The sequence below is a fragment of the Neovison vison genome, chromosome 3, assembly GCF_020171115.1.
Source record: "Neovison vison isolate M4711 chromosome 3, ASM_NN_V1, whole genome shotgun sequence".
Lineage (NCBI taxonomy): Eukaryota > Metazoa > Chordata > Mammalia > Carnivora > Mustelidae > Neogale > Neogale vison.
The window spans coordinates 72,107,619-72,135,475 of NC_058093.1; the positions used below are offsets into that span (position 1 = coordinate 72,107,619).

The 27,857-nt window shown below is 52.8% G+C and overlaps 4 protein-coding genes across 5 annotated transcripts; all 4 read left to right on the plus strand.

Annotated features, from left to right (window-relative positions):
- The first annotated feature begins 1,017 nt into the window (after positions 1 to 1,017).
- HOXD11 (homeobox D11) lies at positions 1,018 to 3,828 on the plus strand. The gene is made up of 2 exons (XM_044242389.1): positions 1,018 to 2,332; positions 3,097 to 3,828. Exons 1-2 carry the CDS (start codon positions 1,552 to 1,554, stop codon positions 3,330 to 3,332), a joined length of 1,017 nt encoding a protein of 338 aa, XP_044098324.1. The 5' UTR covers positions 1,018 to 1,551; the 3' UTR covers positions 3,333 to 3,828.
- On the plus strand, positions 3,496 to 14,269 carry HOXD10 (homeobox D10). Its single transcript, XM_044242388.1, has 3 exons — positions 3,496 to 3,551; positions 9,295 to 11,929; positions 13,304 to 14,269. Exons 2-3 carry the CDS (start codon positions 10,975 to 10,977, stop codon positions 13,579 to 13,581), a joined length of 1,233 nt encoding a protein of 410 aa, XP_044098323.1. The 5' UTR covers positions 3,496 to 3,551; positions 9,295 to 10,974; the 3' UTR covers positions 13,582 to 14,269.
- Positions 14,270 to 16,680: 2,411 nt separating this feature from the next.
- HOXD9 (homeobox D9) lies at positions 16,681 to 19,225 on the plus strand. The gene is made up of 2 exons (XM_044240939.1): positions 16,681 to 17,921; positions 18,268 to 19,225. Exons 1-2 carry the CDS (start codon positions 17,123 to 17,125, stop codon positions 18,507 to 18,509), a joined length of 1,041 nt encoding a protein of 346 aa, XP_044096874.1. The 5' UTR covers positions 16,681 to 17,122; the 3' UTR covers positions 18,510 to 19,225.
- Positions 19,226 to 24,319: 5,094 nt separating this feature from the next.
- Positions 24,320 to 27,061, plus strand: HOXD8 (homeobox D8). Of its 2 annotated transcripts, none has more exons than XM_044242391.1 (2): positions 24,320 to 25,235; positions 25,608 to 27,061. In XM_044242391.1, exons 1-2 carry the CDS (start codon positions 24,641 to 24,643, stop codon positions 25,898 to 25,900), a joined length of 888 nt encoding a protein of 295 aa, XP_044098326.1. In that variant the 5' UTR covers positions 24,320 to 24,640; the 3' UTR covers positions 25,901 to 27,061. The 2 variants fall into 2 exon arrangements, with proteins under 2 accessions (XP_044098326.1, XP_044098325.1); XM_044242390.1 differs by having other exon boundaries at positions 24,321 to 25,235; positions 25,605 to 27,061.
- Positions 27,062 to 27,857: the final 796 nt, after the last annotated feature.

Here is a 27,857-nt window from a genome sequence, read left to right on the forward strand (position 1 = left end):
AAAGTGAGGCCTTGGGGCAAATGGATGGGGGTCTCTCGGGGCCAAGTACTGCAGAGAAGTTCAACCAAGGAGGAAAAAGCTGCTGAGAGCATTCTGCTCTCCTCCCCAGAGCTGAGGGACCTCTGGGGGGCCTTACCCCCGCCCCCCCCACAGGGACCATGCCAGCGCAAGGGCACCGCAGGAGCCTAGGGGAGACCAGGCGGCGGGGATTCGTAGCCCTGGGCCGGTCTCCGACCAGGGAAGGGGCCGGTTGTGAGGCGGGCTGGTCCTAGCTCAGGCCAAAAAGCAGAGAAGGTGAGGAGGGTGGAGGCGTCAGTGGTTTGTCTCCGGTGGTGGGGAGTGGGAGACCAGGCACCTTTAGAGTAGGACTCCAGATCCTTTTGTTCTCCAGACCCCCCAACTTCTAGAGGGTCATGGGGCGTCTCCGCTGGCTAAACTTCCTCCTTGCTTTAGCATTAGGAGAGGAAAGGCAGAGAGACGACAGGGAGAACACAGAGGTGGTGACACACAGCAAGGCGAAAGGAAGAGAGGATCAGAAGATAGAGAAAGAGGAGAGGAAACGAGGAAAGTAAGGAGAAGGAAGAAGTCTAGAGGGAACAAGAGAAGGGAGTGGGAGAAGAGTGGACGGGAAAGAAAGTGAGAAGACCGAAGGGAGGCGGAGGAAGGAGAAAGGAAGACAGGAACAGAGAGAGGAGGAAAGAGGGCAAGAGATCCGAGTGCGCAGCGAGGCCCTGGCCTGGGTGAGCTCCTGGTAAGGTTTTGGTGTAGGTTTATTCGAGCCTGGCACTCGCGCTCCCGGGGTCAGTAGTGGAGAGAGCCAAGTTATTCTGCGATGAACGCGCAGGGCTGAGAAATATGTAAATCAGGTCTCCGTGTGCCCCGAGAGTGGCGCAATTACGCCCCCTGAGCAAGAAGCAACAAGCTCCTGACCCGCAAGCTGCAGAGGGTGGCGGCGTGGCGGGAGAGGGAGCGGCTGCAGGAAGGGGTGTGGGGGGTGGGAACCTCACAACCTCACACCTAGTCCCCTGTGCCTAAGGCTGGGGCTCCCCCCTCCGCTCTCCGCTTCTTTCCCTTCCCCCTTCCTCCCCCTTCATCCCCCTCCCTCCTCCTCCCCGCCGGCTTAGGTCCGCGTACTTAAAGCGGCGCGGGCGGGCGCGGGCGGGCGGCCCAGCCGGGCGGTGGCAGATGCACCCAGCAGTGGCAGCCGCCGGCGGCGCACAGGTGACCGGCCTGAGGCTCAACCAGGTCGGGAAGCGCCCGGGGAGTGCTGGCTGGAGCGGGAGACTGATCCGCCCCCAGCGCTCGCGTGTCTCGGCGCCAGGAGCCGTCCCGGGGCGTGTTGGCGAGAGCTGATATAGATATAAGGACATTTCTCTCCATGGCGTCACGTGACATAATTACCACCAGAATCAATCAAGATGAATTGCACGTCAGCGCCCGGTGGGGATTTTTGCTTAGTTGATCCTGGCCCAAGCCTCTTGTGCAATCGATGGCTCAGGTTGGCGGCGCGGGGAGCGGCCCGGGGCTCGCCGGCGCGCACGCCGCGGAGCCATGAACGACTTTGATGAGTGCGGCCCGAGCGCAGCCAGCATGTACCTGCCCGGCTGCGCCTACTATGTGGCCCCGTCGGACTTCGCCAGCAAGCCGTCGTTCCTATCGCAACCGTCGTCCTGCCAGATGACTTTCCCCTACTCTTCCAACCTGGCGCCGCACGTCCAGCCCGTGCGCGAAGTGGCCTTCCGCGACTACGGCCTGGAGCGCGCCAAGTGGCCGTACCGTGGCGGCGGCGGCGGCGGCGCGGGGGGCGGCGGCGGCGGGGGCGGCCCCGGCGGGGGCGGCGGCGGCGGCGCCGGGGGCTACGCTCCCTACTACGCGGCGGCGGCTGCGGCCGCGGCAGCGGCGGCGGCGGCGGAGGGGGCGGCCATGCAGCGCGAGCTGCTGCCTCCCGCGGGCCGCCGGCCGGACGTGCTCTTCAAGGCGCCGGAGCCGGTGTGCGCCGCGCCCGGGCCGCCACACGGCCCCGCGGGCGCCGCCTCCAACTTCTACAGCGCCGTGGGCCGAAATGGCATCCTGCCGCAGGGTTTTGATCAGTTCTACGAGGCTGCGCCCGGGCCCCCGTTCGCAGGGCCGCAGCCCCCTCCACCTCCTGCGCCGCCGCAGCCCGAGGGCGCTGCCGACAAGGGCGACCCCAAGACGGGGGCCGGTGGCGGCGGGGGAAGTCCCTGCGCCAAGGCGACCCCGGGCTCCGAGCCCAAGGGGGCGGCAGAAGGCGGCGGCGGCGATGGCGAGGGGCCCCCGGGGGAGGCGGGGGCTGAGAAGAGTGGCGGCACAGGTAGGCACCCGGTGCGGGGTGGGCTGCTGGGCCGGGGGGCCGCGGACGCGGGGGGGGCGGCGGGGGCCTCCCTCTGCTTGCGCCGTTTTATGTGCCACTTTATAAGCGTTCGAAGGGGTTTATACATCCTATAAGATTTCCCGGGCCGTTGTAAAGTGTGTTTACGATAGGAAACCAATTTAGGTGGGCTTAAGGTAGACTTCGAAGGGGACATTAATCGCTGCAGCGAGCTTTTCCCCAGTTTGGAGGGGGGTGGTGGTGCTGGAGACCCTGGAGTGAAGGGGGGAGATTTCAAGCCACTTTGTGAATGTGGACACTCGAGCCTCCTGCTTTTAAGGGCGGGTGGGGTGGGGTGGGGTGGGGTGGGGAGATCCTTGAACTGGACTTTATCCAAGCCTCTGGCTGACGCGCGCTGCTGACTGGAGTAGAGCAGATGTCTGGGCGCGCTCGTGTTTCTCTCCCTTCAGGTTCCAACTCAGAGCCGGCCTTGCCCTCTGCTTCTCCACTTCCGTGCCAGGGTGTGTTTGTGTGTGTGTGTGTGTGTGTGTGTGTGTGTGTCCAGGCGTGAACACAGGTCCACGCCCGCACTCTCTCCTGTGCCCGCCCATATATCATCCCCCACGACGCAGGCAGGGCCTTTCAGTGGCGGCGGGGGACGTCCCCAAAGGGCCCGAGGCCTGGCCCTCGTGCGGGCCTGGGCCGGCGGGCGGCTGGGGGTGGGCAGCCAGCGGCCTCTCTCACCTCTTGGTTTCTTTGACTTGCAGTGGCCCCCCAGCGGTCCCGGAAAAAGCGCTGTCCCTACACCAAGTACCAGATCCGCGAACTGGAACGCGAGTTTTTCTTTAACGTGTACATAAACAAAGAGAAAAGACTCCAACTCTCTCGGATGCTCAACCTCACTGACCGGCAAGTCAAAATCTGGTTCCAGAATCGCAGAATGAAAGAAAAGAAACTGAACAGAGACCGTCTGCAGTATTTCACTGGAAACCCCTTATTTTGAGAGCTCCAGGAAGCACCCCTCTTCCCGAGCCCCACTCACCCACCCACTTCCCCATCAGCCTGCCCTGGGCAGGCCCAGTGTCCTTGGGTTTAATGACGCCTCTTCTCTGTGGAACTCCACGATTCCTTCCCACGGTCAACTCGGGACCTCCCAGCGACCACTGCTGCCTGCGGACGAGGCCGGGGACTTGGCCGAATGGATCCTAATAAGGGGAAAATGGTAAATGCAAACGTCCCTTTACAATTTTACCGCCAATGTGCTGTTGTTCTCCCTCCTTCTCTCAGAGTCCCGGTGGGGACGCTGTGGGATCTGTAGAGAGTTAGGCCGCTAGGCTGGAAGGTGCTTGTTTTTGTTCTGAGTTTAAGGGACCTGATCATCCCCTTGGTGAATGCAGATTATTTAAACTCTGGGAAATGTATCTTCGGCCTGTTGGTCTGTCGTATCAAGGCATAAGTCACTGTGTTTTGTGTGAATAAATGGTTTCTGGTAAAATGGAGGTTACAGCTTCAACACACTATATGATTTTTTACCCTTTAAAGAAATTTAGTGTCTGATTAGGGGATTTTGGTGGCCAGAACCTTCTCCCATATGCAACTGAAAACCAGGTGAAATGCTTTTTAATCCCACTGAAATAAGAGTAGTTCTCTCCCACCCTGCCTAGGCTACACCGCTTTTAAAAATCACTTTAGGGATGAATTTCTGAATTAAGGCTGTGACCCAGCCATTCTGGTGCTGCTTTCTGCAGTCAGTGAGGCTGGGGCAGCAGGAACCTAAGAAGGAAGTCTACTCCCCCCACCCCCAATTTAGTGAACTTGGAATTTCTGAAGAGACAAAATTCATTTAAAAAAAAACCTTGTTAGAAAATCTAAAATTAATCTTAACAAGGTGTCAGGACCCAAGGTCCCTTAAAAAAAGAAACCAAAATTAGAAAGCTTCTTTGAAAAAAAAAAAAGTTTGCTAAAAGGGAGTTACCAGTGGTCCAGAGGGCTTGGGATCCTTGCTAGGGTCACAGCAGGCATGTGTTAGAGAAGGTAAAACCCCTCCCTGGAATAGGGCCTGAGGCTGCAGACCGACTTCTCACTGCATTTATCGCTTCAAGTTAAAGAATGTGGTGGGGGCTGAACTGCACATTATGTTGCTGGGCCAGGCCAGGCTGTTTACAAAACCTTGAACTGTCTAGACAACACCATAAAAGCCAAAGTTCTAAACAGCTTAATTGGGTTATATTATACACCTTCTGGTGGGCCCAAAAGAGATTTCCGCAATGTGCAATAAACTGTAGGAGTGAGAAAAGCATCTCTTTCTCTGAAAAAAGGTAAAGTGAATCATGACTCTTAACCTCTCCTAAGCCCAAAGTGTAAAAAAAGAAAGAAAGAAAGAAAGAAAGAAAGAAATCCATAAGATGTACAGTACCCCATCCATTTTCAGAGGAGGTATGCATTTCTAAATGCAGAATTTTTTTAATTGCCAAAGTTTGGGGGGGAGGAGGAAAAACATAAGTGCATAAGTGTATGCCTTTGAACTTCCAAAATGTCAAGGTCATCACCTTTAACCTTTCTGAATAATTAGGCGCCTTAAGGTTCTTCTGTGATATTCAGCTGCCACCCAGTCTCACACAGACATGCTTACACATATCCAGACCCCCACATACATTTATGACCACACAGCATCATATCAGGGGCTCACTATAAATCTAAGCAAATGCCTAATTTCAGGATCAATAATCTTAATTTCCCTTCAAACAATTGTGTAATTCAATAGCAGGTGACTTCTTTTTAAAATACTGGTTAGATTTAAGTGTCTACCAGCATGTTTTTTTATACAGCTAGTATATACTGAGGTGGGTTTTTTTGTTTTTTGTTTTTTGTTTTGCGGGGGTGGGGGTGGTCACAGACAGCAGTCCTCTTTGCTTTAATGAAGAACCAAGGCTTTCAAAGCAGGCATTTGAAAGAGGAAGCTTTAGTCAGATTTACACCTTCGTTGTATTTGAAAAAAAACCTGCTGCACTGTCAGATAAGTTATTGTGCGTTCTATGATATGGAACAAAACTAAAAATATTTATATTGTTTTCCAAAGTGTCCTTCAACCTTTGGTGAAAATTGCAAGAGAAACAAAGCTTACAATTGAATAATTTCGTTCGGAAGGGGATTCCTTTATGTGGAATTCTGGGCGTCCGTTAAGATGTCAGTGCCCTAGTAGTATGGTCGTTGCAGGAGCTTAAAACTGCTTTATTTCTTTCTCTCTCCATCTATCTTTTTTTTTTTTTTAAACTGCGTCTAAATGTAGCAAGCTTGTGTGTCCAGTACCGTAGGTAAGCCGAACCAAGAGATACCATTTCCCGTTTGCATGGCCTTGGAGAGCCACACGGGGGCGCGCTCACGTTCCAGAAGCCGCGTTTGGCGGAGAGGCCGCGGTACCCTATCTTTCCCAATGCTGATTCTAAAAGGCAATCTCAGCCGGTTAGAAACACGGGTCACTAAGGTATTTGTTTACTGTTTGTTTGTTCTAAGCAGCGACGAGGTGTGGGAAGTTGTATAAAGCAGAGAAAAAGGAGCTACCCATATTCCTGAAACAGGCAATCGTTGTCTCCTTCAAGATAACGCTGTTGCAAAGAATACCTTGGTATAACCTGGTGGTGTCAAGGAGAGATTTTTTTTTTAAAAGACCGATACATACATCTCGAAATAGGTCATGCCACTGAGAACTAATTAAATTAGAGGAATTGATTGTCTTATTGGTTTGAGTATGGAGAACAATATGAGGATAGGACCAACTCCTCCCCAAAACAGCGTCCGCCTGATAACGCTCTCCGACTGCCTGGGATGATTAAAAGGCTTTTGTTTAAGACTGATCTGGGCGCCGGCAACTTAGCTGAGTGTGGTCTCAGAGAAAATGAGATGCGTCGGGACTGAGGGGGTCATTCTGGGCAAGGGAGTGCCCCCCAACCCGGCCATGCCTGGCACCGAGTCTGCCCGTAGCGATAAGCGCAGGCAGGACTATGAACCGGGGTTGCCTGGGCTGGGCTGGGCTGGGCTGGTGCGGCGGCAGGAAGCGGCAGGCTGTCCCGGGAAACGTTTCTACTAAGAGGCAAGGCGGCATAGAATGGGGATTGCATTTGAAGCAAACGAGATTTGCGTTTGATAGAACCCTGGACACTCTTTTCAGCTGCCTGCTGGCCTTGAGAACGGAGTTTGACTTTGGCACCAGCTCTCGGAAGCAGTCTTCTTGCTGCATGCCCTCTTGCCCCCCAACCTCCTTTTGCAAAGCCCCTGACTTTGGGGAGGGCCTGCGTCGCCATCCTCTGTCCAAAAGGGAGGGCTTCAGGACAGGCATGGGCTGTTCTGGGGGAGAGTGCCTGTCCCTTCTTTCCCGAAGTTCATTGTAAAGCCCCCGCAATGCCCAGAATTAGTGCTGGCCTCCTCGGCTCTGCTGCCTCTGTCTCCTTTCTCCAAACCCTGAACCAAAGGCCCCGGGTCCACCCCTGGGAGTTGGCATCAGCTTCAGTGGAGGCTGGGGCACCATGAGCCCCCCAGTGAGGCACCAACCAGAGGCATAGGTGTTCCCCATGGGCACCCCTGGCTCCTGCCTGTCTGACCGCTGGTCCTGCTAAGCTACTGCGAAGCGACATTTCTCCGAGCGGAACCTGGGTCTCAGTCCAGTTGGGGAGAGAACACTCCTCCCCAAATGTCATTATATTCCTCTTCAGGCGGCTCCAGCAAGGGTGCTTGTGGGCTTTCGAAGCCCCTTGGCCTTGGCTGACAGCCTTCCTCAGACAACGGGCGTTCAGCCGTCTGCAGTTCCCTTCCTACCCGCAGCGCCCAAGATGGGCCTGAGATAGGACAGAGGATTGGACCAGGACTTCCGGGGGTTGCAGACCCGACCCCTCCTGATTGTTCAGAGCCTGTGGGGCTCATGGAGTACAGCCATGTATTTTGAATCACTGAGATTTCAGATCCTGAGGTGGAGGGAAAGTGCGCCAAGTAGGAGTCTTTTGTGTCTGGGATGGAAAGAGGCTCCCGGCCGCCTGCTCTTTTGCAGAGTCTCCACAGACCCTGCTTCATTGGTGGTGGCTTCCACAGCCTGACCATTTGCCCCCTCGATTTCTTTTCAGATTGGCTGGAAGGTGCTCAGTGCAACCTGGAGGGGCTCCCTGGGGAAGCAGCCTTTAAAATTTGTCCCCATCCAATCTGCCCCCAAGGAATGGCACAGCCCTGAGGCCACTCAAGGCCCAAATTCAGGGCTAACCTAGGAGTCCCCAAGTCTACTCAGGCCCACGGTCACTGTTCTTCCTGGTGACAGAAGAGCGCAGATGCAAGCCACTTCTGGATTACAAATGCTAATTTCTTGCTAAAGCGACTCTATTAAATTTTTTCTCTGGAAAGAGCTGTGCCAGGGAGAAGGATGTCTTGGTGCAAATATGGATATTCATCTCCTTTATAGTGCAATATTGATTTATTATTAATGGTAACTGCTCCAACTGATCTAAAGATGATCGAAAACAGCAGCTATGCAGCTACATTAAATACTCCTAAGCAAAATACAGGCTGGCCTTAAAAGCCACTGCCTTTTCATTCCATTTGCTTCAACTTAGCCTTAGAGTCTTAACCGAACTTGCCATCCTTCCAGGTCCAGATCATTTCCTTGTGTTATTTCTATTTTGCTCTATTTTTATTATAAAATTTCTCTGGAATATTAGCATCCCTGGCTTCAAGTAACTGGTCTAAAGACAGATACTTGAGAAGGAATAAAAGAGAATTTTGTGATAATAGATTCAAAATCAGAGCCGAGACACATATTTTCTGTGAATGGAGAAGAGCCATGTAAAGCCAGATGTAATGTGGGGGGGGGGGACTTAGAGCCCAAAGGCCCCGAGAGTTGAAACAGAAAGGCCCCCAAATTCGGAAGGCAGATCCTGCTTGTGTTGGCTCACCATAGACCTACCCGCTCGGCGAGGAATTGCTGGGTTTTAGCCTGAATGTTTTCTTCATGTATAAATAAAGATTATGAAAGGGCATTTGATGGGCATAAAATTCCCGATTAGATTGAACAGTCTTGCCTCACGAGTGGGATAGGGAGAATTGGAGAACCGAGTTCCAGGCAGCGACCCTGGCTGAGAGGCAAAGGGACGAGAGTCCCCGAGCGCCAGGCTGGCGTTAGGGCGCCTGCCGAGAGCGTGTGCAGCGGGCACTTTGTCCAGCCCTGGGCACGCTTAGCTGAGGCCGGGATCACGATCTCCACCTTCTGATAAAACAATTTTTGGGGTGCCGGTCCGTGGCTGTTAGCTTTGAAAAGGAGCAGCAACAGACTAGAGTCAAAAGTTGGATTTTTTTTTCCCTGCCTTGCTCTCCACCCATCCCACCCCACCCCACCCCCATCCTCAAGCTTAAAAACAGCCACCCCTAAGGAAAGGTAATGTTTAAACCTCGGGCTTCGGGCTTCGCCAGCCCGGCATCCCGCAGCCGGAGCAGTTAGAGGCGCCAGGCTTTTAACCTGACAATGATGTTGTATTTGAACAGCTGCGTAAAGGTTTAAAAGGTCTGTCTCATTGCCACCGCGAAGTTTTTTAAAAGGGGTTATTGTTTGGGCGAGGGCACTTCGAGGGGACAGGCAAAGTGGTCCCAAGGCCGAAAATAATGTTCAGCGCCTGTTTCCACCAGGCCGGGGGAGATTCTTTTTGGGGAGGGGGCAGAGGGTTTTTGGAAAAGGATTTTGTGAAGAAGTGAGCAGGCTCCTAGTCCACCCACCCCAGAATGCTGAGGCGCTTTAATGAGCCTCAGGCTCCAAAGAAATGTTCAGCTGAGGCGGAAACCCAATTTGCCCACAAGTTCAGTCTCTGGGCCTGAAACCCAAAGCCAGCCCATGACAGGGCGAGTGTGGGGAGAAGAAAACACAGACGCCTTTCTGGACAGAGAACTGTTTCACAATCAGGGTTTCTGGGGCCCATTTCCTCTCTCCGATGCAGGGAAGGGGATCTGGGAAGCCTGAGGACGGCTCCTGTGCCCTGGCCTGGCCCCTCAACCAGGGCAAGCCTTTGGAAATCAAGGTTAAAGCTCCCCGCTGCTGCCCGGAGGCCGGGGCTTCCGAAGGGCGGCTCACACGCCTGCAACCAGAGAACAAGAAAGGAAGTTGTTGGAGAAGTTTCTCGTAAAACTCTGAGTTTCTATGGTGGTGATGGTGGTTATTCTTTAATGAGCTCGACCACAACCCCAGACCAAATCCTCTTTGCAGAACTTTCCGTCACCAAAGGAAACAGAGGACTAAGTTTCTCCCACCTCCTTTTTTTTTTTCTCCCTCCCCTTTCCCAAGCAAAATGGTGTCAAATAATTTTAGGAATTGTCCAAAACTATAAAACTCAACTTCTGACAAAAGTATAGCTTTTAATATTTGACGATTTGTGTTAAAACAAAAATTGACCTTCTTGGTTAGTAGCGAAGGGGAAAAATCAATAGTATAATTTTCAATAATTCATAAAGCGAACGCCATTATGCTAAATCTTAACTATTAATCTTATCCTTTACAAAGTCTCGATTGATTTGTTAATAAAATATCTTCCCGTGTGTGGCAACAGCGGGTATAACTCTTTAAAAACCTTCAGAAGCAAGAAAATTACCAAGTAGCCCAAGAATGTAGATGAGAATTTTATTGATCGCCCTGATTCTTCTTAATATGTATTAATAAATTCCACAACCTTTTGTACCTTGCACTTGTCAGAAACCAATGCTTTTACAAAATCCATAAAAGGAAAACATATTTTTCTTTGCAGAAGAACCAAATGACACCTTTGCATCTCTCTCTTTCCTATTCGGCCCAGCCAGTTTTCTCAAACTTCTGGAGTCAGGGCAAGAGTTTTCCCCTTCCCTTGAAAAAATTCTTTTCTTTCTCTCTTCCTTCCTTCCTTCCTCTTTGCTCATTATTATCAGGGTGTGTAGGGAAGGAAACCTCGGTTTAGTTCTCCCGCTGGGAACCGGAGGGACGCTTTCGAGGATAGCCAACTGCTGGCGAGGGATTGTCTACGGGCTGAATTCTCCCAGCGGCCCGGCCGCAGAGGTCGGGGTGTGGTTCCTTCGAGAGAGCCGAAGGCTTGGGCAGCCCTCCCGGGCGCGGAGGGGCCTGGATCCCGGATCTCTCTCGGGCTGGAGGAGGGAATGGACAGCGCCAGGGCCGGCCAGTCCTCGGGGCTCCGGGCCGGCCAGCTTGGCCTCTTAGCCCTCGCCGCCCTTCTTGCCTCCGCTCCCCACGATAACTTGATCGCGTCTTTGCGTGAGACATCCTTCCTGTGGCTCCCTGGGGTGGGATGTCTCTGAGCCCGGGGAATCCGACTCACCTTCCCACGCTGCCCGGGAGAAAATTAAGCAGCCGGGCCCCCACCCCCCGCCCGTGCCCCGGCTTTCGGGCGCGTTCTGCCTGGGTGTGTGCGGGGGCATGCTTCTGTGTGCAGGCGCACGGCACTCTGGCTTCCCTCCCCGCCCGTTGTCCCGGACGCCCCTCCGGCTGAGGTTTTCCTTCCGCTAGCGGGGCCCAGAGGCCGGAGCGGGGGACGCGAGTGGGGCTGGCCGGCTGAGCGAGCCCCAGGGAGGCTGGCGGGCGACGGAGAGCGCTGGACCGGTTGTCTCCAGCGCGCACTATCGCGGGCGCGTAGTAGATGTCGCTGTTGTCCGTGCTTACGCGGCCGGCCGGCCGGGCTCTGGAGCACGTGACCTGCGAGGAGGCTGCGGCTCAAGGCCATTTTCAAATCTCATTGGCTTGGTTGTCATGTGGTCGGCAGAGGCATCCACAATTACACGGGGAATGTTTTCCTAGAGATGTCAGCCTACAAAGGACACAATCTCTCTTCTTCAAATTCCTCCCCAAAATGTCCTTTCCCAACAGCTCTCCTGCTGCTAATACTTTTTTAGTAGATTCCTTGATCAGTGCCTGCAGGAGTGACAGTTTTTATTCGAGCAGCGCCAGCATGTACATGCCACCACCTAGCGCAGACATGGGGACCTATGGAATGCAAACCTGTGGACTGCTCCCGTCTCTGGCCAAAAGAGAAGTGAACCACCAAAATATGGGTATGAATGTGCATCCTTATATACCTCAAGTAGACAGTTGGACAGACCCGAACAGATCTTGTCGAATAGAGCAACCTGTTACACAGCAAGTCCCCACTTGCTCCTTCACCACCAACATTAAGGAAGAATCCAATTGCTGCATGTATTCTGATAAGCGCAACAAACTCATTTCTGCTGAGGTCCCTTCGTACCAGAGGCTGGTCCCTGAGTCCTGTCCCGTTGAGAACCCCGAAGTTCCTGTCCCTGGATATTTTAGACTGAGTCAGACCTACGCCACCGGGAAAACCCAAGAGTACAATAACAGCCCCGAAGGCAGCTCCACAGTCATGCTCCAGCTCAACCCTCGCGGCGCGGCCAAGCCGCAGCTCTCGGCCACCCAGCTGCAGATGGAAAAGAAGATGAACGAGCCTGTGAGCGGCCAAGAGCCCACCAAAGTCTCCCAGGTGGAGAGCCCCGAGGCCAAGGGCGGCCTTCCGGAAGAAAGGAGCTGCCTGGCTGAGGTCTCCGTGTCCAGTCCCGAAGTACAGGAGAAGGAAAGCAAAGGTCGGTATGAACAAGTTGCCACCCCAGCGGGGCGTGCAGCCCGGGAACCCGGCGGAGAGGGAGCGCCTGGGTGCCCAGCATTGAGCCGGGGCAGCTGAGGCGGGGCCCGACTGGCAGGTGCCGCTCCTCCTGGCTTTTAGAGGGGCAGTCTCAGTCTTGAGATGGTCCCCGCTTCTCCCCGGCTGCCCTGGCCCTCCTGGCTAGTCCTGGCCCACGCTGATGGCGCCTGGGCAGAGGAAGGGCTTGCCGGGTTTATTTTCCTGAGCTAGACCTGAAATGCAACAAAAGAGGGCAAATGAGACCTGCGGCTCGTAAACATGGCCCTAAAACCTCCTTTCTCCTGCTCAGATTTGCAGTCCCAGCTTTGCCTTTCACCCAATGATGATTTTAAGGCAGTCCAAGTCACTGTGTTTGTGTTCAAGTGTATGCACCCCGCATCCTGCGAGCTTGGGGGCGGCAATGGGAACGAAATGACTGGGCTGGTTGGCGCTGGGACTGGGGAACAGGGCTCCCAGCCTCTGCGGGGTTAGGTAACCTTGGCTTTGTCTGGGGGAAAGTGCCGTAAGCTTTGCAATCCATTTACAAAGAGGGCAAAGGCTGAAGGGGTGGGGGGAGAATGGAATCTGCAGGGCCCACCCGGCAGGGCCAGCTTTACGGCTGGGCTGGGGCAAAGAGCCTGGAGTGCTGGCTTTTTTGAGAAGGAACCCTGCCCTTAAGCCTCTCCCTCAGTGCCCAGAGGTGGGCCACAGTAAGGAGCCACATTTCTGGGGGTGGGAGGATGCTTTTGTGTGGGGACAAGAAAGCATGAGAATGCAAGAAATTCTGGGGAGTATAGCAATGCCCCAGGCAGGTCGGAGAAGGTGTACTCGCTTCCTTGGTTATCTTTTGAAAGAGAAGGGCAACTATCAACCTGGTTGTGGGGCTCCTTGCCTGGGCAGGAAAAGTGGGGAAGAAGTGGCAGACTTGGGGATGTGAGACAGCCGTGGGGTTGGTAGTCTTATTCAGGCTGTGGTTTGCTTCTTCCACTCCAGCCCAATTATAAGCTGCCCAGTTAGAATGTTGTTGGGGAAATCCTGAAACTTTACTATTGTACTGATGTTTTGTGCAAATCAGAAAGTTGAGAGGAGAAGGAGAGAGAACCCTGACACCGAGGGCAAGAGTACCCGCCCATCGTGTCATTTTGGGCATTTAAACTAATCTGGCGTCAATTACAAATCCTTTCCAGGGCCCACCTCATATGAGTAATGTTTAATACCAGCATTTCCCAAAGCGGCCTGGCTGCCAGCGGGGTCATGGCCAAGGGTACATTTGAAAAGACTGAGAGAAAAAAAAAAATCTTGATTTTTTTTCTTCTTCTCCCTTTAATTTTGTTAGAGGAAATCAAGTCCGATACTCCAACCAGCAATTGGCTCACTGCAAAGAGTGGCAGAAAGAAGAGGTGCCCTTACACTAAGCACCAAACGCTGGAATTAGAAAAAGAGTTCTTGTTCAATATGTACCTCACCCGCGAGCGCCGCCTAGAGATCAGTAAGAGCGTTAACCTCACCGACAGGCAGGTCAAGATTTGGTTTCAAAACCGCCGAATGAAACTCAAGAAGATGAGCCGAGAGAACCGGATCCGAGAACTGACCGCCAACCTCACCTTCTCTTAGGTCCCAGGCCCATCGGAGGCCAGGATCGGAGAGGGGCACCGCGTTCCAGGGCCGAGTGCTGGAGGACTGGGAAGGCGGAAACAAAACCTTCATTGCTCTTTGTTTTTTGTTTTGTTTTGTTTTGTTTCCTGCTAGAATGTGACTTTGGGGTCATTCTGTTCGTGCTGCAAGTGATCTGTAATCCCTATGAGTATATATATATTAAAAAAACTAGCACGTGTAATTTATTATTTTTTCATCGTAATGCAGGGTAACTATTACTGCGCATTTTCATTTGGGTCTTAACTTATTGGAACTGTACAGCATCCATCAGTTCATTCATCCATCCAGCAATGTGACTTTTTCATGTTTTTCCTAATGCAAAAGGTCTCTGTGTGTGGTTAGTCCATGATCTCATGGCGTTTTTGAATACATTCAGTACTTAAAAGTACTTAAATTACATATATATTTAAAAAAAGATTAAGAAAACCCACAAGCTTTGGGGGGAGGGGGACTAAAAAAGCACATTACAATGTATCTTTTCGCAAATGAATTTAGCAATTGTCCTTGGTGAGATGGAATATTGACGACTTATGCCTTGTAGCCTTCCCTTGTGGTGCATCTGTGGTTTGGTAGAAGTACAACAGCAACCTGTCCTTTCTGTGCATGTTCTGGTCGCATGTATAATGCAATAAACTCTGGAAACGAGTTCGCTCCCTCTGCTTTCTGAAATGGACCTATGTTACAGTGGAAATGAAAGCCTTTGGTGAGATTATTTTCCGGTTAAATTGCTTGTTTGGGGCAGTTGAGGACGGTGACAGAGAGCAAGAAGGAGGAAGATGGGCGAAGCTGAAGGAGACCTAGGGTGCTAAAATTCAGCAGTGGTTGGTGGAGGGGAGTGGTAATCCAGCCAAGGTGTGCTGTTTTCCTAGCTGGGAAGAAGGGGAGTCTTCCCCCCACCTCCCCAAGATAGTAACATAATTGAATTCTAGATGGGTGTATATTTCCCTCTAACCAGAGCCTAGTAAGAACGTGCCCCCGCTGCTTTTTTCCCCACAGCTCCCTTTTGTGTGTTTTCCTGTCTTTGGTTTTGGTTTTGTTATTTTCTAACACTTTCAGTAGGGTCTTGGTGATTTCTGACTGGTGTGCCATCATCAGGGGCTAGGTTGAAACCAGTCTGGCCCACCTGGAAGCTGCCGGCCTCCCTTACAGGAAGAAGGACAAACAGCAGCTAGCACTGCCACGGTTCCAGTTCTGCCCCCTTCCTTGCCCTCACCCCCACCCTGTCCCAAGCGCAAGAAGAGCCAGGCCACAGCGAAGCCGAGGATGGGTGAGTTTTCCCATCCCACTTTGCCCTGGTTTCCTTGTGGAAGGATTTCATGCTCAGTCATTAGCTTTCAGTGGCCCACATGAAATTTTTGTAAAATTTTCTAAAAAGATTTCCCCTCCCCAGGTAATGCTCCCCCTATTTAACTATAAACTGTTGGGTGGCGCCACTGTATCGGGAGACAAGAAAATGTACGAAAGGTGACTGAAAGGGACTTTGCAAATGAACATGACTTCACATGAAGTCCAATGGCCAGCTGCTGACCCAGCTTGGAAAACTGCAGCCAGCCTTCACCGAAAGAGTCCAGGCTTATCTAGTCCTTTGTGGGAGAAAGGAGAAGAGGCCTTAGAGGGAAGAGCCGACAAAATTCGTTTCCTCATGTTGTGTTGTGGTTTTAAAAGGTCTCCTCCGACTTCAAGGAGCTTCACCAAACACGTCCTTTTCACTTTTTCTCCCCATGAAACTATTTATTCAGGGGCTCTGAGCCTTACAGTTCCCATCAAAGGAGTCTTTAGGAAATTCAGTATTTATTCAGAGTTTTAAACTTCCTCCTGAAAACCAAGAACCTTCCCCAGTTCCAAGACAGAACCCTTTAGGGGAGCCATTTCTTAGGGGTGGGAGAGAGAAGGCTGGGAATCAATGCCAGGTTGGAAACACAAGAGTAGATTTGCCCAGACCTCCATTGGTTGGGCAGGAGAAGGAGGGCAATTTTAACTTATCCGTTTCCTCCCTGCGATGTGGGGAGCGCCATTAGTTGTTGACAGGGGGCCATGTCTCAGAGGAAAACCCGTGCTACAGGCAAAGGCATCGCCTCTGGAACAAAATCAGAAAGCCATTGGCAAAGGCAATCAATCAGGCCATAAGTAGCCATTTACCCCCTTCCTTTCCGGGGTTCGAGGTGGGCTGGGATCCCTCCAAGGGTGCTCTGGGCAACTTGTAGAGTGAGGAATATATCCTCTGCCGCCCGTTCTCGGGCTGCTTTTGTCTCGGCTCCCAGCCGAGCTTCCGAGGCTTTGTACCATGGATTTGGGAGTGACAATGGGCATCTCCCTCAGATTCAAGGCTGCCCAGCCTTACTTCTGGAGAAAAAAAAAAGAAGAAGAATTCGGAAGACAGTGGCGCCACAAGAAGCGGCCCGGCCCCGGGGAGATGCGGTTCCCGCTGGCCTCTGTGAGGCAGGCTGCGGGCGGTGGGCGGGAGGGGCCTGCGCTAGGATTTGGGTTCTGCCCTTTGGCGTGTTCTCTTACAGGGCCTCTCCAGCAGCCCCGGAGAAAGACAAGGCATCCTGGCCGCCACCGTCCCCGCGGTGCCTACGCTGCAGTCTGCCAGCATTTCCGAGGGCACACAGAAGCCCCAGCGGAGGCCGCCGAAGCACCCAGTCGGCGGGCCGGGCTGCCCAGCTCACCCCTCGGGCCGTGGCGTGTGCTTAGCCTCACGTCGGGGGAGTGTGTGGCTGCGCGGGCGTGTGTGAGTGTGCTAGGGGGAGGAGGCCCTCCGAGCTGCTCCATCCGTCCGTTTTATTAGGGACACATTAATCTATAATCAAATACACCTCATAAAATTTTTATTGAAAGGCATAATATCATTACAGAGGTCTTCCACCTGTTTTAAACAACACGACAAGCTGTGAGAGAGCGTGTGTGGGTCTGTGTAGGGAGGGGTGCGTTTGGGTAGCAAAGAAGGCACAGGGAAAAAACTCCCCTCGGGCGCCAGGGGGCCGCCTCTGAAGGCCGGCCTGCCTCGGGCCTCACGCCGCCTTGCGTGCCCTGGGCCGCTCGGGGCTCTGGCCCAGTGCTCGGTGCGCCCGGGACCCGCGGCCGGGAGCTGAGTCCACGGGCTGGAGAGGCAGCGCCTGGGTCTGAACTGCAGGACCGAGGACGGCAAGAAGAGACGAACAAATAGTCCCAGCGCCTCCTGCGGCCACGGTCGGGCGTAGTGGTTCCAGCCACCGCAGGCTGTCCGAGCCAGGCCGGACCGAGCTGGGCGCACGGACCCGGCCTATGGGCTCTAATTGCGGCGCTTATGTTGATGATGATTTTTTTTTTTTTTTTAAATCACAGCAGCCCCCAGTTTAGCGGACTGATTTACTCCCGGTATTGGTAAATATGATCACGTGGGCCGCGCGACCAATGGTGGAAGCTGCAGCCTGCGAACTAGTCGGCCGCTCCGGCGCCGGCGGGGAGCGGCGCCGCGGCGGGCAGTGTAACCTTGGGTGGGAGCGCACGGCGCCTCAAAATGTCCTCCAGTGGCACCCTCAGCAACTACTACGTGGACTCGCTCATAGGCCATGAGGGCGACGAGGTGTTCGCCGCGCGCTTTGGACCGCCGGGGCCCGGCGCGCAGGGCAGGCCCACAGGTGTGGCCGACAGCCCGGCTGCTGCTGCCGCCGAGTTTGCCTCGTGTAGTTTTGCCCCCAAATCGGCCGTGTTCTCCGCCTCGTGGTCCGCGGTGCCCGCCCAGCCCCCGGCGGCGGCGGCGATGAGCGGCCTCTACCACCCGTACGTGCCCCCACCGCCCCTGGCCGCCGCCGCCTCCGAGCCCGGCCGCTACATGCGCTCCTGGATGGAGCCGCTGCCCGGTTTTCCGGGCGGCGCGGGCGGCGCGGGCGGCGGCGGTAGCGGCGGCGGCGGGGGTGGAGGTGGCCCGGGCCCTGGTCCCAGCCCCGGCCCCAGCGGCCCACCCAACGGGCGGCACTACGGGATTAAGCCTGAAACCGGAGCGGCCCAGACCCCAGTCGCCGCCACCTCCACCTCCTCCTCCACTTCCACGTCTTCCTCTTCCAAAAGGACTGAGTGCTCCGCGGCCCGGGAGTCCCAGGGGAGCGGCGGCCCCGAGTTCTCCTGCAACTCGTTCCTACGGGACAAGGCGGCAGCGGCGGCTGGGGGAACCGCGCCCGGGGCAGGGATCGGGTCCGGGTCCGGGGCAGGAGGCTCGTCGGAGCCCTCGGCTTGCAGCGACCACCCGAGCCCAGGCTGCCCACTGAAGGAGGAGGAGAAGCAGCATCCGCAGCCGCCGCAGCAGCAACTTGACCCAAGTAAGTGCAAAAGAAATTGCCCCCTGATTTATTGCTGAAACCTGTAAGGCTCGAATGTGCAAAACTGATAGTTTTACTAACCTATAAAAACGTCTAGACGCCTACTCTAGCCTAGGCGAGCAACACGCATCCATAAAAAGCTTCCCATAACCACCTACCCTAGGCGCGCGGTTTGTACGGTAAACAGAGCGCGGGCATTAAGGCTTTTTATGATAATTCCCCCCAAGTTGTGAAAAGCGGCCATCCTCGGTGAAATTAATTTAACGACCTCTCTCCCCCACCCTGTCGTTTCTCCTTGCCTCCCCTCCGCCCCTCGATCCCTTTCTCCAAACTCCCCTCTTCATAGATAACCCTGCAGCAAACTGGATCCACGCTCGCTCCACCCGGAAAAAGCGCTGTCCCTACACCAAATACCAGACGCTTGAGCTGGAGAAGGAGTTCCTCTTTAACATGTACCTCACCCGGGACCGGCGCTACGAGGTGGCAAGGATTCTGAACCTCACAGAGAGACAGGTCAAAATCTGGTTCCAGAATCGTAGAATGAAAATGAAAAAGATGAGCAAGGAGAAATGCCCCAAAGGAGACTGACCCGACGCGGCGCTGGCGGGACCACTGTGCGCTGCAAAGGCAGTGGGGGTTTTGTTTGTGGGTGCTGATTTCCAGAAACTCTCCAGCGATTCGGACATTTCCTCCCCCTCTCCCTTTTAGGTAGAAGTGACTGTGTGGTTGGTCTCTGTGAGGTATTTGGGGGACTCTGTATTTGCTCGCTTTTGTGTTGGAGAAATGAAGTGGCTTTGGGTTTTGCCTTTTCCCCCGCTCCCTCCCTTTCCTGAACCATTGGTTCCATAGGAAATGCTATATTTTGTGAGTGCACGCTGGATTAAGGAGCTCTCCCCTGTGTAAATGTCCTCTATGTTTCTGAAAAGTGCTGTAGTTTAGCCCCCAGCGCTGCTCAAGCAGGGGCCAAGGGCGCCCCACTTCTGAGAATGAAGGCAGAGCGACGACGGTGGGAGGCCCGCCCAGGTTGCCCACCAGTTACGAAAGTCCCCTTTCCTCAGGGAGCCCGTGGGCCCTTCACCGAGACCTGAAATGAGGCCGAGAGGGGAGCACAGGGCCTCTGGTGGGTGGGGGGTTTATTCTTAGTGCACTGGAGGGGCCGATCGCTCCTGGGGAGGGCTCGGCTTGCGTGGGCGGCCGCGGGTGTAGGCCCTCCGGGTTCCTGCCTGAGGACCAGTTGTAAATGTTACCGCTTCCTACCAATAAATGCTGACCTGATCAAACGGAGCCCAGGCGCTGGCCCTGAACACTGTGTGCCTGCTTTCTCTGTCTCTTTGCAAAATACCACCCCCACAGGACTTCTCTCCCATCCCTGGGAGGGAGACACTGCTAAAAATCTGGGGCCCTTCCACCTAAGGTCGGATGTGCCTCTGAGTCTATCCTTTGTGTGGGCAGAGGGGGGCCCTTGGCTGCTCTGTCCTTCCCCCAGCCTGCTTCCAGCTTCTCAGCCAACTCTGGCCCTCGGCTCAGTGTCAGCCTCACAGCAGTGCCCAGCGGAACCCCCGGGCCCCAGAAGCCAGGCACCCTTTCCCTGGGAGTTGGCACATCGCACCGTTTCCGTCTACTCAAGGGTACCAAGCCATCCCCTCCTCTCTCTAAACAAGGGAAAGGCCAACTGCATTCTGGAGCAACTCCTCCACCTCCAAAGGCCGGCTGGCTCCTGAAGGACTGAGCCGGTTAGGCTTCGAGCTTCTGCCCTGCACACACTCAAGAGCCCCAAAGTGACCTTAGCAGATCAAAATGGTCAAGGCTCTCCTCCGCAGCTACCCCCACCCCATCTTAGTGCCCCTTCCCCTCCTCAGTTCCAGTGCGGGTTTAGCCCCCAGCTTGGCCCTCTAAGGTCTGCGTTCAGGGGCTAAAATGAAGGTCATTGTAAGTGAAGGTTCGGGCCCAGCATAGCTTTGGCAGGCCGGAGAGTGGGTGGCGCCGGTTGGCCTGGGCTAGGTGGAAGAAGGGGGGTGGCAATGGCAGAGTTTGGGGGGATCCTGATGAAAGAGGGGACTTGAAGGAAAAGCAGAGGGGGGCTGGGAGGGAAAGCCAAGGCCCAGATCCGGCAGAAGGTGCAGCGTACCCCCGCCCCTGCGGCCAACCCGATACCTAGAGCTCTTTGAAAACAGGAAGAGCCAAGGTGTCATAAAGCCATCGAGCCGGCGAGACGTCTGGAGGTAATGAGTTTACGACAGGCTCGGCGCTTCGCTTTGAAACCATCTCATTTTGATGTTGTGTTTGTAGGAGGAAGGGAAAAATGCAGACAAAACTGGGTCTTAAAATCTGGACAATAAAATATAAACAAGACTGTGTTGGACCAAGAAGGCATGGGCTTGAGAGTTACCGGTGAGGTGTGAGCACCTAGGAAATAAAAATGGGGGAGGGTAGGAAAGAGGAGATGATAGATTTCTGATTTTTAAAACGGGCCTGGTATTAGAATCAGCCTATGGTGGGTGGCTCTTTATAATATTTCACTATGGTGGCTGTCTAGCTCGTTTTCTTTCTTTTTTAATTGGCCTGTTATTTGGGGAGAAGTTAGTGATATTGACTCATTTACTGGAACCCAGAGTCTCCCAGCCGAATCGTCGCAGGGAAAGATGTATTTAAATGCCCTTTCATAAAAGTACCTGGCCCCCCATTCCAAACTTTGTAGCAAAAGTATTGTTCTAAATTCTAAATTCTCTTTGCTTATAAAAAATGTAATCGTTACAGCTGAATTGGAAGAAAACATTTTTGAAATTGAGAAAAACGATTAACCTCGAAGGAAATACCTCAGCTGATTAAAAAGTCTTTGCTTTAACAAAAATTCAAGTGGAATGCTTAGTCAGTTTATCTCACTCTGTGACTTGTGATATAAATTTAAAATCTCATTTATTGTGTATAGAAATGCCAATAAACACAGCCAAGCAGGGCCTTTCCAGACAGCTGCTCAGAGATCCAGCAAAACGCTTTTAATTTGGTTTCTAGTTCTGCCTTCCCTTGTCCCCAGATTGCCCAGTGAAATGGGCCTGAAGGATTAAAAATAACAAGTTAAAATAGCAAATATTCAGGATTTACTGCTGAGCAACAAGCTTTAAAAGAAAATACCAATAAAATGAACTATCATTTCTTCGTTTTCGAAGTGCCTGGCTCCTCTGACAAAAAAGCCTGCTGTAGTTGATATTTAGAAAGCTGTAATTTTTCTTCAGCCCAGCCCATCCTGTAACTGTGGGCGATTACAGAATGGGGACCTACTGTGTCTGGCAAAAGAAGGTCTGGAAGCTTTTGAAAAAGACACTACTGGAAGCTCTCGGGAGTACAGATATCTTTGGCGTTCAGGAGCCCTTGCTTACTGCACTTGACTTGTTGACAATCAAAGGGATGGAGCATTATTAGTGTCAACGATCCAAGCCCCAGTCAAAATAAAGAACAAGATTAGAACTGGTTTGAGTCGGATAAAGGGAGGTTAAACTCGGTCGACTGGAGGCGGCATTTTGCCACTAGAGAGCGCTGTTGCTCCACTTTGTGATCTCGTGAAGCTGGCGCTGAGGCAAGGAAGGTTTTGATTTAAAATATTTACAATCTTATTTTTAATTCTTAATCAGGATAAATTTAACCAAAAGAAGCAGTGTACACTATTAAATTCTCCAGGCGTGTTTGTTAGGTATAAAATTTTGGATTAGTCAGGATTTTAGAAAATTTGGACTATGGCACAGCTGAAACTATAAAATGTTATGGTTAAGTTAATGCAGTCTATCAAAACAAGCATGTAAAAAGCATAGATCTTTATTTACAAAGTTAATCGCGCTCTTTTCCCATTCAGATTATAAACAGAATGCTTGGGGTGGGGGGCGAGGGGGAGCTAAGTGTTTTGTCCCAAGAGGAAATGTTGTGTTATAATGCTTTCTTAGTTAGGCCAGAATGTGTAGAAATGAATTTCGAAGTATTTGTGTTTCTTTTCTGCGACCTTCCCCCGCCCCCCAAGGAAAAACACAGTTCTGGAAGGTGCCTTGTAGTATTGAGATCTGGGCTCGCTCTTCTTTTTCCCATTCTGTTCCAAAATCCATTCATTGATCCAGAGTTTAAATAACGCACACGCGCACACACCAAACACGGAAATTTAAAAAGCCACAATTACAAAGTTGGTTCCAAGGCTTTATTGAGAATAATTCTCTTTTAATTGGGTATTTGCAAGGCTGAAGTACAAATCGTTAACTATCAGAATAGGTTTGTTCGCCTTCGGATTTTAAGGAAGTTTTACCTGGGTATATCCGGCAGAAAACAACAAACCCCATTCCCCTCACCCCACCCAGCACCCTCCACTCCCCACTCATTTAAAAAATAAAGCATGCCTTTATCATCTGGAAATTCATTAACCATCCGTTTACCTGGACCATTTTCAGCCATTCTGTAGAAACAATTGAAAGAGTATTAAACATTATCTTGTTATGCCTTTCCGTCTCGATCTCATTTTCTCCATTTGCAAAATATGATTCAGTCCACACGGACTGACCTCAGGATCGCAGTCACAGACAGGACCAACCCACAAGGAGTAGGGGGTGGTGGAAATGACTCGCCTGCTGCGCCTTTGGGGCCGTCTCGGGTTTTTAGATATTTGCATTTGGCGTGAAAGGCCGGCGTAGTGTGGTTTAGCTTTAGCGGGAGCGCCCTCCGTGGGCTCGGGGCATGTTTCCGAGGTCGGTTAAGGCTGGTGTGGGCCTGGTGCCCTCACAGCAATAGATTATCCCTAAGGAAAAGGGGCCCCGGTCATTTGAAAAGCTCACGAGAAAGGCCGAGTCGGCGAGGGAAAACGCACTCAACATAGACTTATTATACTTATTGGACATTAATACGGGAGTAGACAGGGAGTAAAAAGGAGGTTTGAGGAAGAGAAAACGGCGGTTAACGGCGAGCGGGCACGGAAAACCAGGAATATTTTGCCGGTTCACATTCGACTTGCCCACATGACACGGGACGTTTCTCTTCCTCATCCTTCAAGCTAGGATGACCCTTCTCTTTCCTTTCTTTCGGAAAAATTAGTAACTTTTTAAGCTGAATGCAGCGCCCGCTCTCAGCAGTCACTTCACAGGCTTGGCAGACGAACTAGAATCATTAGCAGACGGTGGGCGCCGCCTGCAGCTGCCCGGAACCGGAGCGATCCTAACACCGGCCCCGGGGCTCCAAGTGGGGACTCGCAGGCGTCGGCCCCCGCGCTTCGCCCGGGGGCCGCCGCCTGCCCTGGTCCGCTCTGTGCCGGGGCTGAGACCCGGGAGCCGCGCGTCCTGCTCGAGGAAATACCACCCACCCGAGCGTGAGTTCTTCCCGCCTTGGAACATTTCTGTCCGCTTTTCTATTTACTCCCTCAGCAATGCTAATCTGCCCGCCCCCGCCGCCCCCACATTCCTCAGTTCCCCCTGCGCCTGGTGCTGACGTCTATCAAGGGTGAAATGATGGAAACTATATTCATAGGCATGATTTCCATTAAATATCAATTAACCTGGGAGCCTCAGCCAGGCGTGCAGTGCGTCAAGGGTAAATGTACATCTCATTTCCACCAGGCCTGCCCGCCTGGAAAAGAAGGCCTTAGATTCGCTTTGATAATGCCAGGTTTTGGGATCACCTTTGTGGCCTTTAATCAAACCACTCCGGACCCAACCCAAATGTACGCGGTCAGGTCAATCTACACCACTTGCCCTTGTTCCCCGGTCTGCGCCCGCGTGTCCAGAAGCGCAAAAGCCACGGCCAACCTCTGGGGGTTTGTTCTAGGGGCCAGGGGAGGGAGTCATTTGCTGCCCTGGCCTCCTGGGAGTGGCCTTCCTTCCTCCCCCCCCACCAAGTGTAAGGTTCTCTCGCGCCCCCGCCACGCCAGCCGCGAGCCACATTCCCTGGGCCCCGGGGGGCAAGGCGAGCCCTTGGCAGTGCGGCTTTATGGGCCCCCTTTAAGGCCGGCGGAGGCATCTCCCCGCCAGCGTGAGGAGTCCCGTCGGGAGCAACGGTGTCGCCTCCGCGCGGATCCCTCCGCGCGGTTATCTCGCCCCCATCTTCTCCACTCAGTGGCGTGGTGCGAAAATGCCTCGCCGGGGCGCACCGGGGCGGCAGCCTCGGCGGCGGCGGCGAGAGCGGTGGGAGGGGGCCGCGGGGGGGCCGAGGTGAGAGGTGGTGGCGGGTAGAGGGTGTTTTTTTCTCTTCCCTCCAGAGCGGGCGTTTGTAAACCGAAGCCAAAGAGTGTCCCCGTGGGCCGGGCGCACTTTTTTTCTTGTCCCGGTGCGCTCAGGGCCGCCTGGTGCCTGAGAGGAAACAGTGGAGGCAGCGGGGCAGGTCACCCGGGGCGTCGGCGATTATATTGCGGCCGAGCCGGCGCGCGCCGGGAGAGGCCGGGCGGGCGGTGAGCGCGGGGGCTGGGCGAGGCCCCGCGACCCGCAAGGGAGGCGGCGCGAGGCCGAGGCGGCTGGCTCGAGAGCCGGGCATGAGCGTCCAGTAGCCAAGTGCCCGCGGCGGCCGGGCCTCAGAGGCGACGCGCGCGCGGGCGGGTGGGTAGCAGCAGCAACGTAGCCCGGCGGCCCCGGCGGAACGAGCAGCCGCCCCAGAGGCCCCCGCGGCAGTGCGGCCGCGCTGAGGCGCGCTCCCTGCCTGCTGCACAACGCCCGCCCAGGGCCGCCCTACCTCGGCCCCTGACCACCGCCGCCGCCGCCCCGATGAGCTCTTACTTCGTGAACCCGCTGTACTCCAAGTACAAGGCGGCGGCCGCGGCGGCGGCGGCGGCGGCGGCCGCGGCGGGCGAGGCCATCAATCCCACTTACTACGACTGTCACTTCGCGCCCGAGGTCGGCAGCCGCCACGCCGCCGCCGCCGCCGCCCTGCAGCTCTATGGCAACAGCGCCGCCGGCTTCCCGCACGCGCCCCCGCAGGCGCACGCGCACCCGCATCCGTCGCCGCCGCCCGCCGGGCCGGGTTGCGGTGGTGGGGGCGGCCCGGGCCACGGCCAGGACTACTTCCACTCCGGCGGGGGCAGCCCGGCCGCAGCCTACCAGGCCGCCCCCCCCCCTCCTCCGCATCCTCCGCCTCCGCCGCCGCCTCCCCCCTGCGGCGGGATTGCCTGTCACGGGGAGCCCGCGAAGTTTTACGGATACGATAACTTACAGAGACAGCCGATTTTTACGACCCAGCAAGAGGCCGAGCTGGTACAATATCCTGACTGTAAATCGTCCAGTGGTAATATTGGCGAGGACCCAGACCACTTAAATCAGAGCTCGTCTCCTTCTCAAATGTTTCCCTGGATGAGACCACAAGGTTGGGATGCATTTTTTTTTTTTTTTCCAGTGCGGGGAGAGGGGGAGAAATCTGCTTTCATCTCACGTTCTAGCTTTAAAACTACCTTTTCCTTGCCCTCTCCTTTTTCCTTATGTAGCTATCGTAGCTCTTATTCAAAAGTAATACTTCTTTTTTTTTCGTAAAGTAGGAACCGCGTAAAGATGATGGGGACAGTAATTGTGAAGACCTTCTCTCTATTCCTCTTGCCTGCGTATCCTATATATATCAGAGCTAGAGACTTGTTTGTATTTCATCCTTTAGACACGTTCCAGAAAGCTCCAGCAACCTGCAGAGGCACCATTACATTTCTAAAACGCTTGTTTTCTTTCTTTCTTTTTTTTAAATCAGCAGCTCCTGGTAGACGAAGAGGAAGACAAACCTACAGTCGTTTCCAAACTCTAGAGCTGGAAAAAGAATTCCTTTTTAACCCTTATCTGACCAGGAAGAGAAGAATTGAGGTTTCCCACGCCCTAGCCCTCACGGAGAGACAGGTAAAAATCTGGTTCCAGAACAGGAGAATGAAATGGAAAAAAGAAAACAACAAGGACAAATTCCCAGTTTCCCGACAGGAGGCAAAGGATGGGGAGACCAAAAAGGAAGCCCAAGAGCTGGAGGAAGACAGAGCTGAAGGCCTGACAAATTAACTTCTACCTTTAAAATTTTACCACAGACTATTAAAACTAATGATCAACACATGCTGTTGGACACCATCTATTTTCTTTGTTGGAAAGGACTTTACCTGTATTTCAAGCTACCTTCATGTCACTGCTCTTGAGGTTTCTGCGCTTTGAGAGGGGTTTGGGTGTTTAAAGTTTCTAGTATCACATAGAAGCAGCCCTTGAGCTGTCCTATGTAAGGGTAATTTGATACTGACCTTGTTGCTATATTTTTATAATGGTAGTTTTTAATGTCTGAGCTGGTGATTTGCCTCAACAACATAAACTTCCTAATGATTAGCACTAAATAATTGAATATAAAATGCTTTATTAATCAAACAAGTGCACTTGAACACTTAAAATCATTTCTTTATGGTGAGTAAATTAAAAGAGATCTATTAATTTTTTTAAAAAAATTATGCCTGCAGAATATTTACCTTATGTTATTTGATTAAAGCGTATTATTTATGTTTTCTTTTTCTGCTTTTATAATGAATGGTTTGGGTGCCGTTTGTTTACTCCTACAAGGTTTCTTTGAGTATTTTGTAAATGTAATATCTCTGGGAAAATTCTGGGCCAAATATTCATAAAGCACATGTTAGCTGGAGAGTGTAATGTGTCGTCCAGCTCTGCAGCTTCCTTAAACTTGGGGAAGATGTTGGGCCAATGACAAAAGTTTCAGGAAAATGTTGTAGTTGATGTTTAATAATTTTCTGTAGTCTATACAAATTGTGGCAATTTAATCATCTAAAGTGAGTGAATACTTGAAAAGCCAATTATAACATTTTCACTCATTAACTTTTCACTCTGGCAAGTCGCCTTGTGGAATGTCTCTCATTTCTCAACTTGCTTTCGTTTTGAACTGTGCTTGGTATCGCCTGAAATCGCTAGGTCTCTATGCTGTGGCCGCTGCTGTGATCCGTTTTTTGAATAGGTGCCATATTTATTTGTATTTCCTTCGCTCTGTTTGCACGCCCATTTTGAGCCAACTTGTGTGCGCCTCAGATGTCGGTTGGTACGTCCTCTGCTGTTCTCCAGGATGGCCTCACCTATTGAAACAAGCCCTGAGAGCAAATGCAGAAAAATCTGAGTGTAAACAACCGCTCCAGAACATAGCTAGCTCCTTAATAAAGAAATGAATCTTTTTTAGAGGTAGTGTCTTTGAGCGCCGCACATAATCCTTTCCATGAGTCAGGAACCACCATCTGGGCTACTGGAAGGCAACATTTCACTAAAGCTTCTATTTGATTTAAAAAAGAGAGGGGGGGGAAGAGAAAGAAAGGAGTGGGTTACAAGCATTCCTTTGTAAAAATAAATAAATAAATGCAGGGGAGGGGTCTCTTTTTCATTCCAGAGAGGGCTGGCTAGGCTCAAGATCCTAGCTGCATCTTGCTCTAAATAACCTTGCTAAGATACTGTGAAAGCTTTGAACTTCGCCAAGGACTCAAGTTGTGGGCCCAGTGGGGGAAGACCCAGAGTCCGGGTTACACCACAGATTATTCCGCTGAGCCTGTGCTGATGCTGGGGTTTGCGATCTGTTATTAACAAGATATCCATTTTCCATTGGAGGCTGCTCCTGCAGCTGCCATTTTATGAGGGAAGAGGAGGGGGAAGCGGGGTAGTAGAGAAGAGGAAAAATTCAAGTAAACTAATACTTCTCCTGAAGAAATGAGAAGCATCTCATAAGGTAGATATTGACGGGCTCTTCGCATTTTTTAGATGCGTTTATTTTTAAAGAGGTACATTTTAGGGGCACCTGGGTGGCTCAGTGGGTTGAGGCCTCTGCCTTCGGCTCAGGTCATGATCCCAGGGTCCTGGGATCGAGCCCCACATCGGGCTCTCTGCTCAGCAGAGAGCCTGCTTCCTTTCCTCTCTTTCTCTGCCTGCCTCTCTGCCTAGTTGTGATCTCTGTCTGTCAAATAAATAAATAAAGTATTTTAAAAAA

Coding starts and splice junctions, on each gene's coding strand:
- HOXD9 (XM_044240939.1), top strand. CDS start 17,123: ATGTCCTCCAGTGGCACCCTCAGCAACTACTACGTGGACTCGCTCATA. Junction 17,922..18,267: donor GCAGCAGCAACTTGACCCAA/GTAAGTGCAAAA, acceptor CCCTCTTCATAG/ATAACCCTGCAGCAAACTGG.
- HOXD8 (XM_044242390.1), top strand. CDS start 24,641: ATGAGCTCTTACTTCGTGAACCCGCTGTACTCCAAGTACAAGGCGGCG. Junction 25,236..25,604: donor TCCCTGGATGAGACCACAAG/GTTGGGATGCAT, acceptor TTTTTAAATCAG/CAGCTCCTGGTAGACGAAGA.
- HOXD11 (XM_044242389.1), top strand. CDS start 1,552: ATGAACGACTTTGATGAGTGCGGCCCGAGCGCAGCCAGCATGTACCTG. Junction 2,333..3,096: donor TGAGAAGAGTGGCGGCACAG/GTAGGCACCCGG, acceptor TTTGACTTGCAG/TGGCCCCCCAGCGGTCCCGG.
- HOXD10 (XM_044242388.1), top strand. CDS start 10,975: ATGTCGCTGTTGTCCGTGCTTACGCGGCCGGCCGGCCGGGCTCTGGAG. Junction 11,930..13,303: donor ACAGGAGAAGGAAAGCAAAG/GTCGGTATGAAC, acceptor TAATTTTGTTAG/AGGAAATCAAGTCCGATACT.